The sequence below is a fragment of the Hemitrygon akajei genome, chromosome 17 (assembly GCF_048418815.1).
Source record: "Hemitrygon akajei chromosome 17, sHemAka1.3, whole genome shotgun sequence".
In the NCBI taxonomy this organism is placed as follows: domain Eukaryota; kingdom Metazoa; phylum Chordata; class Chondrichthyes; order Myliobatiformes; family Dasyatidae; genus Hemitrygon; species Hemitrygon akajei.
In genome coordinates, this window is record NC_133140.1 from 84,318,873 (window position 1) to 84,335,929 (window position 17,057).

General features: G+C 49.8%; 1 protein-coding gene across 1 annotated transcript in view; it reads left to right on the forward strand.

Moving 5' to 3' along the window:
• Positions 1 to 17,057, forward strand: part of LOC140740856 (cadherin-5-like) — a 106,936-nt gene that overhangs the window by 37,528 nt on the left and 52,351 nt on the right. The window contains exons 2-3 of the mRNA XM_073070421.1: positions 7,067 to 7,244; positions 10,922 to 11,213. Of these exons, the coding sequence (XP_072926522.1) occupies positions 7,080 to 7,244; positions 10,922 to 11,213 (457 nt within the window). The 5' untranslated portion in view covers positions 7,067 to 7,079. The remainder of the gene's footprint in view (positions 1 to 7,066; positions 7,245 to 10,921; positions 11,214 to 17,057) is intronic.

Below are 17,057 nucleotides of genomic sequence, written 5' to 3' on the forward strand. Positions count from 1 at the left end.
GACCAGCAGCTCGGGGGGTGTCACGTGTGCTGGTGCAGGGTTTTGCAGACCAGCAGCTCGGGGGGTGTCACGTGTGCTGGTGCAGGGTTTTGCAGACCAGCAGCTCGGGGGGTGTCACGTGTGCTGGTGCAGGGTTTTGCTTGTTTCCAGCAGCTCGGGGGGTGTCACGTGTGCTGGTGCAGGGTTTTGCTTGTTTCCAGCAGCTCGGGGGGTGTCACGTGTGCTGGTGCAGGGTTTTGCAGACCAGCAGCTCGGGGGGTGTCACGTGTGCTGGTGCAGGGTTTTGCAGACCAGCAGCTCGGGGGGTGTCACGTGTGCTGGTGCAGGGTTTTGCTTGTTTCCAGCAGCTCGGGGAGTGTCACGTGTGCTGGTGCAGGGTTTTGCAGACCAGCAGCTCGGGGAGTGTCACGTGTGCTGGTGCAGGGTTTTGCTTGTTTCCAGCAGCTTGGGGGGTGTCACGTGTGCTGGTGCAGGGTTTTGCAGACCAGCAGCTCGGGGAGTGTCACGTGTGCTGGTGCAGGGTTTTGCTTGTTTCCAGCAGCTCGGGGGGGGTGTCACATGTGCTGGTGCAGGGTTCTACAGACCAGCAGCTCGGGGGGTGTCACGTGTGCTGGTGCAGGGTTCTACAGACCAGCAGCTCGGGGGGTGTCACGTGTGCTGGTGCAGGGTTTTACAGACCAGCAGCTCAGGGGGTGTCACGTGTGCCGGTGCAGGGTTTTGCTTGTTTCCAGCAGCTCGGGGGGGGTGTCACATGTGCTGGTGCAGGGTTTTGCTTGTTTCCAGCAGCTCGGGGGGTGTCACGTGTGCTGGTGCAGGGTTTTGCAGACCAGCAGCTCGGGGGGTGTCACGTGTGCTGGTGCAGGGTTTTGCAGACCAGCAGCTCGGGGGGTGTCACGTGTGCTGGTGCAGGGTTTTGCAGACCAGCAGCTCGGGGGGTGTCACGTGTGCTGGTGCAGGGTTTTACAGACCAGCAGCTCGGGGGGTGTCACGTGTGCTGGTACAGGGTTTTACAGACCAGCAGCTCGGGGGGTGTCACGTGTGCTGGTGCAGGGTTTTACAGACCAGCAGCTCGGGGGGTGTCACGTGTGCTGGTGCAGGGTTTTACAGACCAGCAGCTCGGGGGGTGTCACGTGTGCTGGTACAGGGTTTTACAGACCAGCAGCTCGGGGGGTGTCACGTGTGCTGGTGCAGGGTTTTACAGACCAGCAGCTCGGGGGGTGTCACGTGTGCTGGTACAGGGTTTTACAGACCAGCAGCTCGGGGGGTGCCACGTGTGCTGGTGCAGGGTTTTACAGACCAGCAGCTCGGGGGGTGCCACGTGTGCTGGTGCAGGGTTTTACAGACCAGCAGCTCGGGGGGTGTCACGTGTGCTGGTGCAGGGTTTTACAGACCAGCAGCTCGGGGGGTGTCACGTGTGCTGGTGCAGGGTTTTACAGACCAGCAGCTCGGGGGGTGTCACGTGTGCTGGTGCAGGGTTTTGCTTGTTTCCAGCAGCTCGGGGGGTGTCACGTGTGCAGGTGCAGGGTTTTACAGACCAGCAGCTCGGGGGGTGTCACGTGTGCTGGTGCAGGGTTTTACAGACCAGCAGCTCGGGGAGTGTCACGTGTGCTGGTGCAGGGTTTTGCAGACCAGCAGCTCGGGGAGTGTCACGTGTGCTGGTGCAGGGTTTTACAGACCAGCAGCTCGGGGGGTGACACGTGTTCTGGTGCAGGGTTTTACAGACCAGCAGCTCGGGGAGTGTCACGTGTGCTGGTGCAGGGTTTTACAGACCAGCAGCTTGGGGAGTGTCACGTGTTCTGGTGCAGGGTTTTACAGACCAGCAGCTCGGGGGGTGTCACGTGTGCTGGTGCAGGGTTTTGCAGACCAGCAGCTCGGGGGGTGTCACGTGTGCTGGTGCAGGGTTTTGCTTGTTTCCAGCAGCTCGGGGGGTGTCACGTGTGCTGGTACAGGGTTTTACAGACCAGCAGCTCGGGGGGTGTCACGTGTGCTGGTGCAGGGTTTTGCAGACCAGCAGCTCGGGGGGTGTCACGTGTGCTGGTGCAGGGTTTTGCTTGTTTCCAGCAGCTCGGGGGGTGTCACGTGTGCTGGTACAGGGTTTTACAGACCAGCAGCTCGGGGGGTGTCACGTGTGCTGGTGCAGGGTTTTGCAGACCAGCAGCTCGGGGGGTGTCACGTGTGCTGGTGCAGGGTTTTGCAGACCAGCAGCTCGGGGGGGGGTGTCACGTGTGCTGGTGCAGGGTTTTGCAGACCAGCAGCTCGGGGGGTGTCACGTGTGCTGGTGCAGGGTTCTACAGACCAGCAGCCTGGGGGGTGTCACGTGTGCTGGTGCAGGGTTTTGCTTGTTTCCAGCAGCTCGGGGGGTGTCACGTGTGCTGGTGCAGGGTTTTACAGACCAGCAGCTCGGGGGGTGTCACGTGTGCTGGTGCAGGGTTTTGCAGACCAGCAGCTCGGGGGGTGTCACGTGTGCTGGTGCAGGGTTTTACAGACCAGCAGCTCGGGGGGTGTCACGTGTGCTGGTGCAGGGTTTTACAGACCAGCAGCTCGGGGGGTGTCACGTGTGCTGGTACAGGGTTTTACAGACCAGCAGCTCGGGGGGTGTCACGTGTGCTGGTGCAGGGTTTTACAGACCAGCAGCTCGGGGGGTGTCACGTGTGCTGGTGCAGGGTTTTACAGACCAGCAGCTCGGGGGGTGTCACGTGTGCTGGTACAGGGTTTTACAGACCAGCAGCTCGGGGGGTGTCACGTGTGCTGGTGCAGGGTTTTACAGACCAGCAGCTCGGGGGGTGTCACGTGTGCTGGTACAGGGTTTTACAGACCAGCAGCTCGGGGGGTGCCACGTGTGCTGGTGCAGGGTTTTACAGACCAGCAGCTCGGGGGGTGCCACGTGTGCTGGTGCAGGGTTTTACAGACCAGCAGCTCGGGGGGTGTCACGTGTGCTGGTGCAGGGTTTTACAGACCAGCAGCTCGGGGGGTGTCACGTGTGCTGGTGCAGGGTTTTACAGACCAGCAGCTCGGGGGGTGTCACGTGTGCTGGTGCAGGGTTTTGCTTGTTTCCAGCAGCTCGGGGGGTGTCACGTGTGCAGGTGCAGGGTTTTACAGACCAGCAGCTCGGGGGGTGTCACGTGTGCTGGTGCAGGGTTTTACAGACCAGCAGCTCGGGGAGTGTCACGTGTGCTGGTGCAGGGTTTTGCAGACCAGCAGCTCGGGGAGTGTCACGTGTGCTGGTGCAGGGTTTTACAGACCAGCAGCTCGGGGGGTGACACGTGTTCTGGTGCAGGGTTTTACAGACCAGCAGCTCGGGGAGTGTCACGTGTGCTGGTGCAGGGTTTTACAGACCAGCAGCTTGGGGAGTGTCACGTGTTCTGGTGCAGGGTTTTACAGACCAGCAGCTCGGGGGGTGTCACGTGTGCTGGTGCAGGGTTTTGCAGACCAGCAGCTCGGGGGGTGTCACGTGTGCTGGTGCAGGGTTTTGCTTGTTTCCAGCAGCTCGGGGGGTGTCACGTGTGCTGGTACAGGGTTTTACAGACCAGCAGCTCGGGGGGTGTCACGTGTGCTGGTGCAGGGTTTTGCAGACCAGCAGCTCGGGGGGTGTCACGTGTGCTGGTGCAGGGTTTTGCTTGTTTCCAGCAGCTCGGGGGGTGTCACGTGTGCTGGTACAGGGTTTTACAGACCAGCAGCTCGGGGGGTGTCACGTGTGCTGGTGCAGGGTTTTGCAGACCAGCAGCTCGGGGGGTGTCACGTGTGCTGGTGCAGGGTTTTGCAGACCAGCAGCTCGGGGGGGGGTGTCACGTGTGCTGGTGCAGGGTTTTGCAGACCAGCAGCTCGGGGGGTGTCACGTGTGCTGGTGCAGGGTTCTACAGACCAGCAGCCTGGGGGGTGTCACGTGTGCTGGTGCAGGGTTTTGCTTGTTTCCAGCAGCTCGGGGGGTGTCACGTGTGCTGGTGCAGGGTTTTACAGACCAGCAGCTCGGGGGGTGTCACGTGTGCTGGTGCAGGGTTTTGCAGACCAGCAGCTCGGGGGGTGTCACGTGTGCTGGTGCAGGGTTTTACAGACCAGCAGCTCGGGGGGTGTCACGTGTGCTGGTGCAGGGTTTTGCTTGTTTCCAGCAGCTCGGGGGGTGTCACGTGTGCTGGTGCAGGGTTTTACAGACCAGCAGCTCGGGGGGTGTCACGTGTGCTGGTGCAGGGTTTTACAGACCAGCAGCTCGGGGAGTGTCACGTGTGCTGGTGCAGGGTTTTGCTTGTTTCCAGCAGCTCGGGGGGTGTCACGTGTGCTGGTGCAGGGTTTTACAGACCAGCAGCTCGGGGGGTGTCACGTGTGCTGGTGCAGGGTTTTGCAGACCAGCAGCTCGGGGGGTGTCACGTGTGCTGGTGCAGGGTTTTACAGACCAGCAGCTCGGGGGGTGTCACGTGTGCTGGTGCAGGGTTTTACAGACCAGCAGCTCGGGGGGTGTCACGTGTGCTGGTGCAGGGTTTTACAGACCAGCAGCTCGGGGAGTGTCACGTGTGCTGGTGCAGGGTTTTGCTTGTTTCCAGCAGCTCGGGGGGTGTCACGTGTGCTGGTGCAGGGTTTTACAGACCAGCAGCTCGGGGGGTGTCACGTGTGCTGGTGCAGGGTTTTACAGACCAGCAGCTCGGGGAGTGTCACGTGTGCTGGTGCAGGGTTTTGCTTGTTTCCAGCAGCTCGGGGGGTGTCACGTGTGCTGGTGCAGGGTTTTACAGACCAGCAGCTCGGGGGGTGTCACGTGTGCTGGTGCAGGGTTTTACAGACCAGCAGCTCGGGGGGTGTCACGTGTGCTGGTGCAGGGTTTTGCTTGTTTCCAGCCGCTCGGGGGGTGTCACGTGTGCTGGTGCAGGGTTTTACAGACCAGCAGCTCGGGGGGTGTCACGTGTGCTGGTGCAGGGTTTTACAGACCAGCAGCTCGGGGGGTGTCACGTGTGCTGGTGCAGGGTTTTACAGACCAGCAGCTCGGGGGGTGTCACGTGTGCTGGTGCAGGGTTTTACAGACCAGCAGCTCGGGGAGTGTCACGTGTGCTGGTGCAGGGTTTTGCTTGTTTCCAGCAGCTCGGGGGGTGTCACGTGTGCTGGTGCAGGGTTTTACAGACCAGCAGCTCGGGGGGTGTCACGTGTGCTGGTGCAGGGTTTTACAGACCAGCAGCTCGGGGGGTGTCACGTGTGCTGGTGCAGGGTTTTACAGACCAGCAGCTCGGGGAGTGTCACTTGTGCTGGTGCAGGGTTTTGCTTGTTTCCAGCAGCTCGGGGGGTGTCACGTGTGCTGGTGCAGGGTTTTGCTTGTTTCCAGCAGCTCGGGGGGTGTCACGTGTGCTGGTGCAGGGTTTTGCAGACCAGCAGCTCGGGGGGTGCCACGTGTGCTGGTGCAGGGTTCTACAGACCAGCAGCTCGGGGAGTGTCACGTGTGCTGGTGCAGGGTTTTGCTTGTTTCCAGCAGCTCGGGGGGTGTCACGTGTGCTGGTGCAGGGTTTTGCAGACCAGCAGCTCGGGGGGTGTCACGTGTGCTGGTGCAGGGTTTTGCAGACCAGCAGCTCGGGGGGTGTCACGTGTGCTGGTGCAGGGTTTTGCAGACCAGCAGCTCGGGGGGTGTCACGTGTGCTGGTGCAGGGTTCTACAGACCAGCAGCTCGGGGAGTGTCACGTGTGCTGGTGCAGGGTTTTGCTTGTTTCCAGCAGCTCGGGGGGTGTCACGTGTGCTGGTGCAGGGTTTTGCAGACCAGCAGCTCGGGGGGTGTCACGTGTGCTGGTGCAGGGTTTTGCAGACCAGCAGCTCGGGGGGTGTCACGTGTGCTGGTGCAGGGTTTTGCAGACCAGCAGCTCGGGGGGTGTCACGTGTGCTGGTGCAGGGTTTTACAGACCAGCAGCTCGGGGGGTGTCACGTGTGCTGGTGCAGGGTTTTGCAGACCAGCAGCTCGGGGGGTGTCACGTGTGCTGGTGCAGGGTTCTACAGACCAGCAGCTCGGGGGGTGTCACGTGTGCTGGTGCAGGGTTTTACAGACCAGCAGCTCGGGGGGTGTCACGTGTGCTGGTGCAGGGTTTTGCTCATTTCCAGCAGATCGGGGGGTGTCACGTGTGCTGGTGCAGGGTTTTGCAGACCAGCAGAGCTTTTCTCTTGCTCCATCTCTTCTCAGCACACTTCATACCAGTCTGCGTTCTTGTCTTCCTTTTTTCCAAATGTTGTTATGACTGAGCTGTGGGTAGCATCGTGGAGTTGCAACCACTTGGAGTCAATAGAGGTACTGACACTGGAACTGTTCTTCACTGCGGCTTGAAAGTCATCTGTGAACTGCAGTGCTCTGTCAGAGTTTGCTGTACAGCAGGTATTGATGCAAGATCGGCCCTTAGTCTTGGAATGATGGAGCCTCTTTGGCATTAGCCCATTCTACTGACAACAAGGGAGCGGTGTGAGTTGCAGTCTATGGCAAACATCTATTCTATCTCGGACTTTCAGTAATCAATTGGTTTCAATGAGATTGTACCTTCAATCTTCTAAACTCCAAAGTTCAAAGTAAAATTTATTATCAGAGTACATACATGTCACCAAATACAACCCTGAGATTCTTTTTCCTTCGGGCACACTTAGCAGACCTACAGAACAGTAACTATGATCTGTAGATATCAGGAACTGTTAACTGCAAACAAACTATGGAAATGCAGAAATAAACAAATAGCAATAAGTAATGAGCTTGAAATAACAATATAACAGAGTCCTTAAATGAGTTTGGCTATCTCCCTTTGCTGAAGAGCCCAGTGGTTGAGTGGTAGTAACTGTCCTAGGCTCCTGTACCGTCTCCCTGATGACAGCGGTGAGAGAAGAGCATGGCCTGGGTGGTGAGGATCTTTGATGGATGCTGCTTTTCTACGGCAAAGTTTCATGTAGATGTGCTTAATGGTTGGGAGGGTTTTACCCGTGGTGTACTGGGCCGAATCTACATATTGGCCTTTCCAACGACGCCCATTTCAACAAAACGGATGAGAGAAAAACACACGGTTCCATTGTGACCTCTGGCAACCACTGTATAGTTTAAAGTAACCTCTGCCTTGTGTTGTTTCAGGTTTGTAATCAGCATGTTCAGAGCGGGTGTCTCGGTACTGCTGGTGATCTCCTCTGTGGGCTATGCAGCAGGGAAAGGCTTCGGACTGAGCAGTAATAACAGCAAGTCTCCATCCGACTGGATTTGGAACAAAATGCACTGCTGGGAGGGCGTTAAAGAGCCCACACAGATTGGAAAGGTGAGTCTACTCAACCCCATCCCGCTGCTCCTGTTCAGTCAAGAGTAAGTTGTTAAATGGGTAAATCAGTTTATGATTCTCATTTGTATTGAGGGGCAGTGGAAAAACACACACAAAATTCTGAAGGAACTCAACAGGTCAGGCAGCATGTATGAAAGTTAAAAAGTAGTCGACATTTTGGGCCGAGACCCTGCATCAGGACTGGGGAGAAGATGCCAGAATAAAAAGGTTAGGGGTAAGGGAAGGAGGATGGCTAGAAGGTGACGGGTGAAGCCAGGTGGGTGGGAAAGGTAAAGGGTTGCGAAGAAGGAATCTGATAGGAGAGGAGAGTGGACCATGGGAGATGGGGAAGAAGGAGGGTACTAAGGGGAGGTGATAGGCAGGTGAAGAGAGGAGGTAAGAGGTCAGAGTAGGGAATAGAAGAAGAGGGACGTAGAAGGGAAAGATTACCGGAGGAATCTATATTCATGTCATCCGGTTGCAGGCTACCCAGACGGAATATAAGGTGTTCCTGCTCCACCCTGAAGATGGCACAAGAGGAGGCCCTGAACAGATATGGCGGAACAGGAATGGGGATAGGAATTAAAATAGTTGGGCACTGAGAAAATCCACTATTGGCAATGGAGCGGAGACACTCACCAGGAAATTCCGCTTTTGGTGGATGGAACAGAGGAGGTCACCGCTTTTGCAGTGTAACAGCTGTTTTGCATGCAATTTTTGAATTGAATTGACTTTATTACTTACATCAACATGAGGAATAAAAATCTTTACATTACATCTCCATCTAAATGTGCAAAGTGCAATTTATAGTAATTTGTAATAAATAGTATGTACAACAGGACAGTCAATATAGCATAGAAATATAATTGTATCAGCATGAATTAATCAGTCTGATTGTCTGGTGGAAGAAGCTGTCCCGGAGCCTGTTGATACCATTTCCCGGATAGTGGCAGCTGAAGCAGTTTGTGTTTGAGGTGACTTGGGTTCCCAATGATCCTTCGGGCCCTTTTCATGCACCTGTCTTTGTAAATGTCCTGGATAGTGGGCTGTTCACATCTGCAGATGTGTTGGGCTGTCCGCACCAGTCTCTGCAGAGTCCTGTGATTGAGGGAGGTGCAGTTCCCATACCAGGCAGTGATGTAGCCAGTCAGGATGCTCTCAGTTGTGCCCCTGTAGAAAGAAACTGCATTGTCTGTAGGAGAAAGGGAGTGAGTTGGATTTGTAGAGCAAGAGACTATTTATGGTATGGAAAGATGAAATAACAAATTGAAAAACACATAAATACCTAACAAGAAATAATGTCAGTAAACAAACTACTTTCTTTGTCATTTATAAGCTGTAGTAGGTTTAGGAATCATGTCTGTGTAAACAATTTATATTTTCTAATGGAAAAGTGAGGTGTTGGGAGACACTTGACACAAGTAGTTGGGACTCTGATTAATGAACTTATACAGACAATAATTGGTTCCTCAATGCAAGCATAGATGCAGATCTTTTTGTCAGGAAAAAATCTGACACTGGCCTGGAGTCAACTGGTTTTGTACACTGACCTGCAGATAACAATGACAAAGTACACCTTCAATGAGGTCAGGAGCAGGAGGTCAGAGCCCCATGAGCCAGTTCTCATCAGAGGTGGAGAGAGTCAGCGGCTTCAAATTCCCAGGTGCTTTCATTTCAGATGATCTACCCAAGTTCCAGCACATCAGTGCCATTACAAAGAAAGCACTTACATTCTTAGAAGTTTGTGAAGGCTCGGCATGTCGTCTAAAATGTTGACATCTTCTACCGTGTTGGAGAGTATATTGACAGGTTGCATCGTGGCCTTGTATGGAAACACCAAAGCCCTTGAACTTGTTAGATCTCTGTTTATTTCCTGACCCTTAGGGTTCTTCCAGAACTCAGGAATGATGTGCAGTCTTAATTCATACAATCGTTTATTTTAGACTACAAACAAGCATACAAAATGATGGTGCCTCTGAAAAAATCCATCATTCTTATAGATGAGAAAAATTCCTTCGATAAACTAAACCAATCAACAGTTGCACAATTATGTCATGTGGGTAATGTGCTGATACTTAGCCAATGAAAAATAAGGAAGGTGATAAACCGTTAGTTTAGCTGCTATACTGCTTTATGCAAGTAAGTGGGGATGAATCACCACACACTGTGAAAAATACATAAGTTTATTAAAAAGGACAAATCTTGGTAAAAGTATTATTCAAAAACAATGGTTTCCAACAAATGGGAATGTCTACAAAATGTAGTGCAACATAGAAAGTGCTGGAGGATCTCAGCAGATCAAGAAGGTTTGCCTGTCCTGCTGAGTTCCTCCAGGTGTGTGTGTGTGTGTGTGTGTGTGTGTGTGTGTGTGTGTGTGTGTGTGTGTGTGTGTGTGTGTGTGTGTGTGTGTGTGTGTGTGTGTGTGTGTGTGTGTGTGTGTGTGTGTGTGTCTCTAGATTTTCAGCATTTGCAAAATCTCTTGCATTTAAAAAGTAGTGGATGTGACTCATGGTAAAGCCTCTCCACCATTCAGCACATCTACACAGAGCGTTGTCACAGGAATGCAGCATCCATCATCAAGGACACCCACCATCCAGACCTTGCTCTCTTCTTGCTGCTGCCATCAGGAGGGAGGTACAGGAGCTGCAGGACCTACACCACCAGATTCAGGAACAGTTATTACTCCTCAACCATTTGGTTCTTCAATCAGAGGGATAACTTCACTCAATTTCACTTGCCTCATCACTTCCAAGGGCTCTTTGATATTTATTTATTTATTCCCTTTCTGCACTTGTACAATTTGTTGTTTTTGCACATTGGCTGCTTATCCGTCCTGTTGTCGGGTCTCTCACTGATTCTATTGTGTTCCTTGTATTTGCCCACAAGAAAATGGATTGCAGGCTTGTATATGGTGAAATACTGTATCAGTAGAAACATAGAAAACCTACAGCACAATACAGGCCCTTTGGCCCACAATGCTGTACCGAACATGTACTTACTTTAGAAATTACCTAGGGTTACCCATAGCCCTCTATTTTTCTAAGCTCCATGTACCTATCCAGGAGTCTCTTAAAAGGCCCTATCGTATCCGCCTCCACCACCATCGCCGGCAGCCCATTCCACGCACTCATCACTCTCTGCGTAAAAAACTTACCCCTGACATCTCCTCTGTACCTACTGTACTTCCAAGCACCTTAAAACTGTGCCCTCTCGTGTTGGCCATTTCAGCCTTGGGAAAAAGCCTCTGACTATCCACATGATCAATGTCTCTCATCATCTTATACACCTTTATCAGGTCACCTCTCATCCTCCGTCGCTCCAAGAAGAAAAGGCCAAGTTCACTCAACCTATTCTCATAAAGCATGCTCCCCAATCCAGGCAACATCCTTGTAAATCTCCTCTGCACCTTTTCTATAGTTTCCAAATCCTTCCTATAGTGAGATGACCAGAACTGAGTACAGTACTCCAAGTGGGGTCTGACCAGGGCCCTATAAAGTTGAAACATTACCTCACGGCTCTTAAACTCAATCCCACAGTTGGTGAAGTCCAATACACTGTATGCCTTCTTAACCACAGTCAACCTGCGCAGCAGCTTTGAGTGTCCTATGGCACTTTGATAAAAATATTTGATAATACATTTACACTGAACTTCAATTTTTAAAAATTCTGTTTTCCAGATCCAGTCAGTTTGGCACAAGGAAGGACAAACTAGATATCAAATCCAGGGTGAGGGAGCCGGCACTATATTTAAGGTGGACCCCGACAATGGCGATATTGTTGTCTATAGAGAGCTGGATCGGGAGAAGAAGGATCGTTACAAATTACAAGGAACTGTGATTGACAAGAAAACTTCGCAGCCAGTTGGCCCTGTCACCAACTTTACCATTCAAGTACTGGACGTCAATGATAATGCACCCATATTCATCAAAGATCCGTTCAATGGAACCGTCGCTGAAATGTCCAGCAATGGTAAGGACCTGGCCACATCCACAGCGGTCAGAGAGCAAATGAAGCTTGATCTACCTGCCCCTCCATCAATTCCCAGGGCAGAGAAATTACAGGTTCAAAAGCGAGTACAGCTCCTTCCTGGGGCTTTTATTGTTCAGACCGTTTTTGGAGTATTCTGAGCAGTTTTGACCCCTTATCTAAGAGGGGAACTGCTGGCATTGGACAGGGTCTAGAGCAGAGGTTTGTAACCCTTTTTATGCCATAGATGCCTACCATAACTGAGGGGTTTGTGGACCCCAGGTTGGGAATCCCTTGTCTAGAGAAAACATCAGAGAAGTGGCTGGGCTATGGAGACCCAGGAAGGCGTTGGACCCATCAACAGCTGACAACTGTGGAAATCTAAGGATCTCCTTTCCCAACGCACTCACCTCTCCTCCAGTTTAAAATAAGTATCACAGGAGTGGAATGAGTATTTTTGTATAGTTCCTGTGGGGATCATCAATGTTCCCATTTAGAACTACTAGAGCTGAAATCTGTAGCCACAGGTACGGCAATAATCAGCATTGTTTCAACCCAGTCAGTAAGCTAGCAACTTCAAGCCCTGTCGCCATCAGATTTCTGAATGGCCCATGAACCCATGAACCCTACCTTGCTATTATTGGAAATATTTATTTGTGTAACAAATAGCATTTTTTCTCTGTTAACACAAAAGAACAAATTTCACATCAGATGTCAGTGATAATAAACCTGATTCTGGTTCTGATAGTGACACCAATCATCTCAGACAGGTTCATATTGAAATTGTTTTATTATTGTTACATGTGCCAAGATACAGTGAAGAACTTTCCTTGCATTATATTTATACAGATCGGATCTTTACAAAGTGCATTGAGGTAGAACAAGGTAAAATAATAACAGAATGCAGAATAAAGTGTAACAGCTACAGCCACAGTCCAGGTAAATGCTAAGGTGAAAAGTGGAAATGAGGGTGTGAGGTCAAGAGCCTACCTTAGATCATAAGACCATAAGATATAGGAGCGGAATTAGGCAATTGACCCATCAAGTCTGCTCCACCATTCCATCAGGGCTGATTTATTATCCCTCTCAACCCATTCTTCTGCCTTCTTCCCTTTGACACCCTGGCTAATCAAGAACCTATCAACCTCCACTTTAAGTATACTCAATAACTTTGCCACCACAGCTGTACAAGGGCAATGAATTCCACAGATTCATTACCCTCTAGTTAAAGAAATTCCACCTCAATAATAGAAGACATCCTTGTTCTAAATGGCTGTCCCTCTCTTATGAGGCAGTGCCTCCTGGTCCTAGACTCACCCTCTAGGAAATACCCTCTCCACATCCACTCTTTTGAGAGACTTCAATGAGATTTTCCCTCATTTTCTAAACTCTAGAGAGTACAAGCCCAGAACATTAAATGCTCCTCGTACATTAACCCTTTCATATATACAGAAAGGTGTCAGAAAATGGTCAGTAACATCATGAAGGATCCCATCAACCCTGCTCATGGACTGTTTGTCCCTCTCCCATTAGGGAGGAGGCCACGAGCAGCCATGCCAGAAACAACAGATGCAAAAGCAGTTCCTTTCCCCAAGCAGTAAGGCTGATCAACTCCTCCACCCTCTAACTCCGCCACTACTTTATTATTTCCTGCCAGTCACCTTACATACAACCTAGCATCACTTTATGGACGTACAATCATCGAGTTGCAACATGAAAAGAAGTGGTTCCAACATTGACCCCTGCAGAACACTTCTAATCACCGGCAGCCAACCAGAAAAGGCCAACTTTATTCCAATTCTGCCTCCTGCCAGCCAGTCGATCATCTACTTCCTACCCATGTAATACCATGTGTTTTTATCTTCTTAAGCAGCCTGATGTGCAGCACCTTGTCAAAGGCCTTCTGAAAATCCAAGGTAACAACATCCACTGACTCTCCTTTGTCTATCTTGCTTGCTATTTCTTCAAAGAATTCCAACAGTTTTGTCAGGCAAGATTTCCCCTCAAGGGAACCATGCTGACTTTGGCCTATTTAACCATGTGCTTCCAAGCTCCCCAAAACCTCAGCCTCCATAATGCACTGCAACATCTTGCCAACCACTGAAGTCAGACTTCACTGGCCTATAATTTCCTTTCTTCTGTCCACCTCCCTTATTAAATGTGGAGTGACATTTGCAATTTTCCAGTCATCTGGGACCATTCCAGAATCTAGTGATTCTTGAAAGATCATTACTAATGCTTCCACAATCTCTTTAGCTAACACATTCAGAAACCTGGGGTGTCGTCCATCTAGTCCAGATGACTTATCTGCCTTCAGACCTTTCACCTCCTCCCTAGTAATAGCAACCACACTCACTTCTGCCCCTAGCACTCTCCAACCTCCCGCATTCTGCTGGTGTCTTCCAAAGTGAAGAATGATGCAAAATACTTAAGTTCATCTGCCATTTCTTTATCTCCCATTACTACCTCTCCAGCATCATTTTCCAGTGGTCTGGTATCCACTCATACCTCTTCTACTCTTTATACTGTATATCTGGAAAAAAATGTTGGTATCCTCTTTTATATTGGCTAATTTGCATTCACTCATATTTCATCTTTTCTCTCCTCATGGCTTTTTTCAATTTGTTTCTGTTCACTTTTAAAAGATTCCCAATTCTCTAACTTCCCACTAATTTTACTCTATTATGTCTTCTCTTTTCCTTTTATGTTGTCTTTGACTTCCCTTGTCAGCCATGATTGCCTCAGCCTCTCTCTTCTTCATCTTTGAGATATATCTATACCACACCTTCTGAATTGCCCCAGAAACTCCAGCATTGGCTTTCTGCCATAATCCCCTTCCAATCAATTTTGGCCAGCTCCTCTCTCATTCCTCTGTAATTCCTTTTACTCCATTGTAATACTGATGCATCTGAGAATTCCTTCTCCCTCTCAAACTGCAGTGTGATTTCTATCATATTGTAATCAAAGGTCCCTAGGAGTTCCTTTACCTTCAGATCTCTGATCAATTCCAGTTTATTGCCCAGCACCCAATCCAGAATGGCCTTTCCCCTAATGGGCTCAACCACAAGCTGCTCTGAAAAGCCATCTCATAGGCACTCTGCAAATTCCCTCTCTTGGGACCCAGCACCAACCTAATTTTCCCACATTGAAGTCCCACATTACTATCATAACATTGTCCTTTTTACATGCCTTTCTATCTCCCCTTGTAATTTATACCCCACATCCTGGCTCCTGTTTGGAGGCCTGTATGTTACAGTAGGATAGAAACTGTCCTTGAAGCTGGAAATACGTGCTGTCAGGCTGTGGTAAACTACATATACCTGTCTGGACACCCCCCCCCCGCTGACTGCTCCTGTGGCTCCTCCCACAGACCCCTGCTGACTGCTCCTGTGGCTCCTCCCACAGACCCCCTGCTGACTGCTCCTGTGGCTCCTCCCACAGACCCCTGTATAAAGGTGATGGAGGTCTGAGCCCGGCCTCTCTGTCTCCAGGATGTAGTATAGTGGTCACTCACTGCTTGTTCCTTCTTCCAGTCAATAAAAGCCGATATCTCGCCTTTACGTCTCAGAGAGAGTTATTGATGGTGCTGTCAGGCTTTTGTATCTTCTGCCGGATGGGAGAGGGGAGAAGAGGGCATGACCAAGGTGGGTGGGGCCTTTGATTCCTCTGGCTGCTTTACTGAGGCACTGAGAGGTGTGGAATGAGTTCATAAGGGAAGGTTGGATTCTGTAATGCCCTGAGCTGTGTCCACAACTCTGCAGTTTCTTGCAGTCACGTGCAGAGCAGCTGCTGTGCCGACCCTTAATACACCCAGATAGGGTGTTTTCTGTGGTGCCTTGATAAAAAATGATAAAGGTCAACAGGGACATGCCAAATTGTTTTAACCTCCACAGTACCGTGGAAAAGCTTATCCTGCACACTGTTCATACAGATCAATTCATTTACAGTGCATTGAGGTAATGCAAGGTGAAACAATAAAATGCAGAATAAAGTGTTACAGTTACAGAGAAAGTGCAGGAAATAAGCTGCAAGATCATAACGGGGTAGATTATGAGGTCAAGAATCTACAATGCCTATAAAAAGTGTTCAACCCCTTAGAAGTGTTCATGTTTTATTGTTTTTACAACGTTGAATCACATTGGACTTCATTTGGCTGTTTTGACACCGATCAACAAAAAAAAAGTCTTTTATGTCAAAGTGAAAACAGATCTCTACAAAGTGATCCAAATTAATTACAAATATGAAACACAAATAATTGATTGTATAAGTATTTACCCCTCTCCCCTTAATATGACACACCAAATCATCACTGGTGGGGTTGATAGGTTTTAGAAGTCACATGATTAGCTAAGGTGTCCTATCTATATATTAATCTGTGTGCGGTCAAGATGCTTCAGTTGATTGTAGTAAATGTACACCTACACCTGGAAGGTCCAGCTGCTGGTGAGTCAGGATCCTGGCAAAAACTACACCATCAGGACAAAAGAACATTCCAAGCAACTCCACAAAATAGTTTTTCTATGTTTCTATGTTATTGAGAAGTACAAGTCAGCAGATGGATACAAGAAAATTTCCAAGTCACTGAATATCCCTTTGAGTACAGTTAATTCAATCACCAAGAAATGGAAAGAATATGGCACAGCTGTAAATCTCCCTTCAGCAGGTCATCCTCAAACACCGAGCGACCGTGCAAGGGGACTAGTGAGGGAGGCCACCAGAAGACCCAAGACAAAGCCGGAGAAGGTGCAGGCTTCACTGGCTGAGATGGGAGAGATCGCTCACACAACTGTTGCCCGGGTGCTTCACCAGTCACAGCTTTATGGGAGAGTGGATAAGAGAAAGCCAGTGTTGATAAAAGCTCACATGAAATCTCAGCTAGAGTTAGCCAGAGGAGACTCTGAAGTTAGCTGGAAGAAGGTTCTATAGTCTGAAGAAACCAAGATTGAGCTTTTTGGCCATTTGATTAAACACTGTTTTTGCCGTAAGCCAAACAGCATCAAAAACACACAGTGAAACATGGTGGTGACTGCATCAGGCTGTGGGATACTTCACTGTAGGAGACCCTGGAAGTCTTGTAAAGGTAGAGGGTAAAATTAATGCAGCAAAATATAGGAAAATCCTGGTGGAGAACCTGATGAAGTCTGCTAGAGAACTGCGACTTGGGAGATTTGTTTTTCTGCAAGACAATGACCCCAAGCATAAAGCCAAAGTTACACAGGAATGGCTTAAAAACTAACAAAGTTAATGTCCTAGAGTGGCCAAGTCAGAGTCCAGACCTCAATCCAACTGAGAATTTGTGGCTGGACTTGAAAGTGGCTGTTCACTCACGTTCTATGCAATCTGACAGAGCTTCAGCAGTTTGGTATAGAAGAATGGTGAAAAATTGCAGTGTCCAGATGTGCAAAACTGATAGAGACCTATCCACACAGACTCAAGGCTGTAATTGCTGCCAAAGGTGCATCTACTAAATACTGACTTGAAGGGGTGAGTAATTATGCAATCAATTATTTTGCGTTTTATATTTGTAATTAACTTGGATCAGCTGTCTTCACATTGACACGAAAAAGTCCTTTTCTGTTGATCAGTGTAAAAAAGCCAAATTAAATCCACTGTGATTCAACGTTGTAAAACAATAAAACATGAAAACCTCCTGGGGGGGAGGGGGGAGAGTGAATACGTTTTATAGGCATTGTGTCTTATTGTACTCGGGGATTGTTCAGTAGTCTTGTATTGACACAGACACGCCACACTTCTTTATCCTCCTCAGGAAGTAAAGGTGTTGGTGAACTCTCTTGCCATGACATCAATATGGTTGGACCTGGAGAGGCTATTGGTGATATTCACACC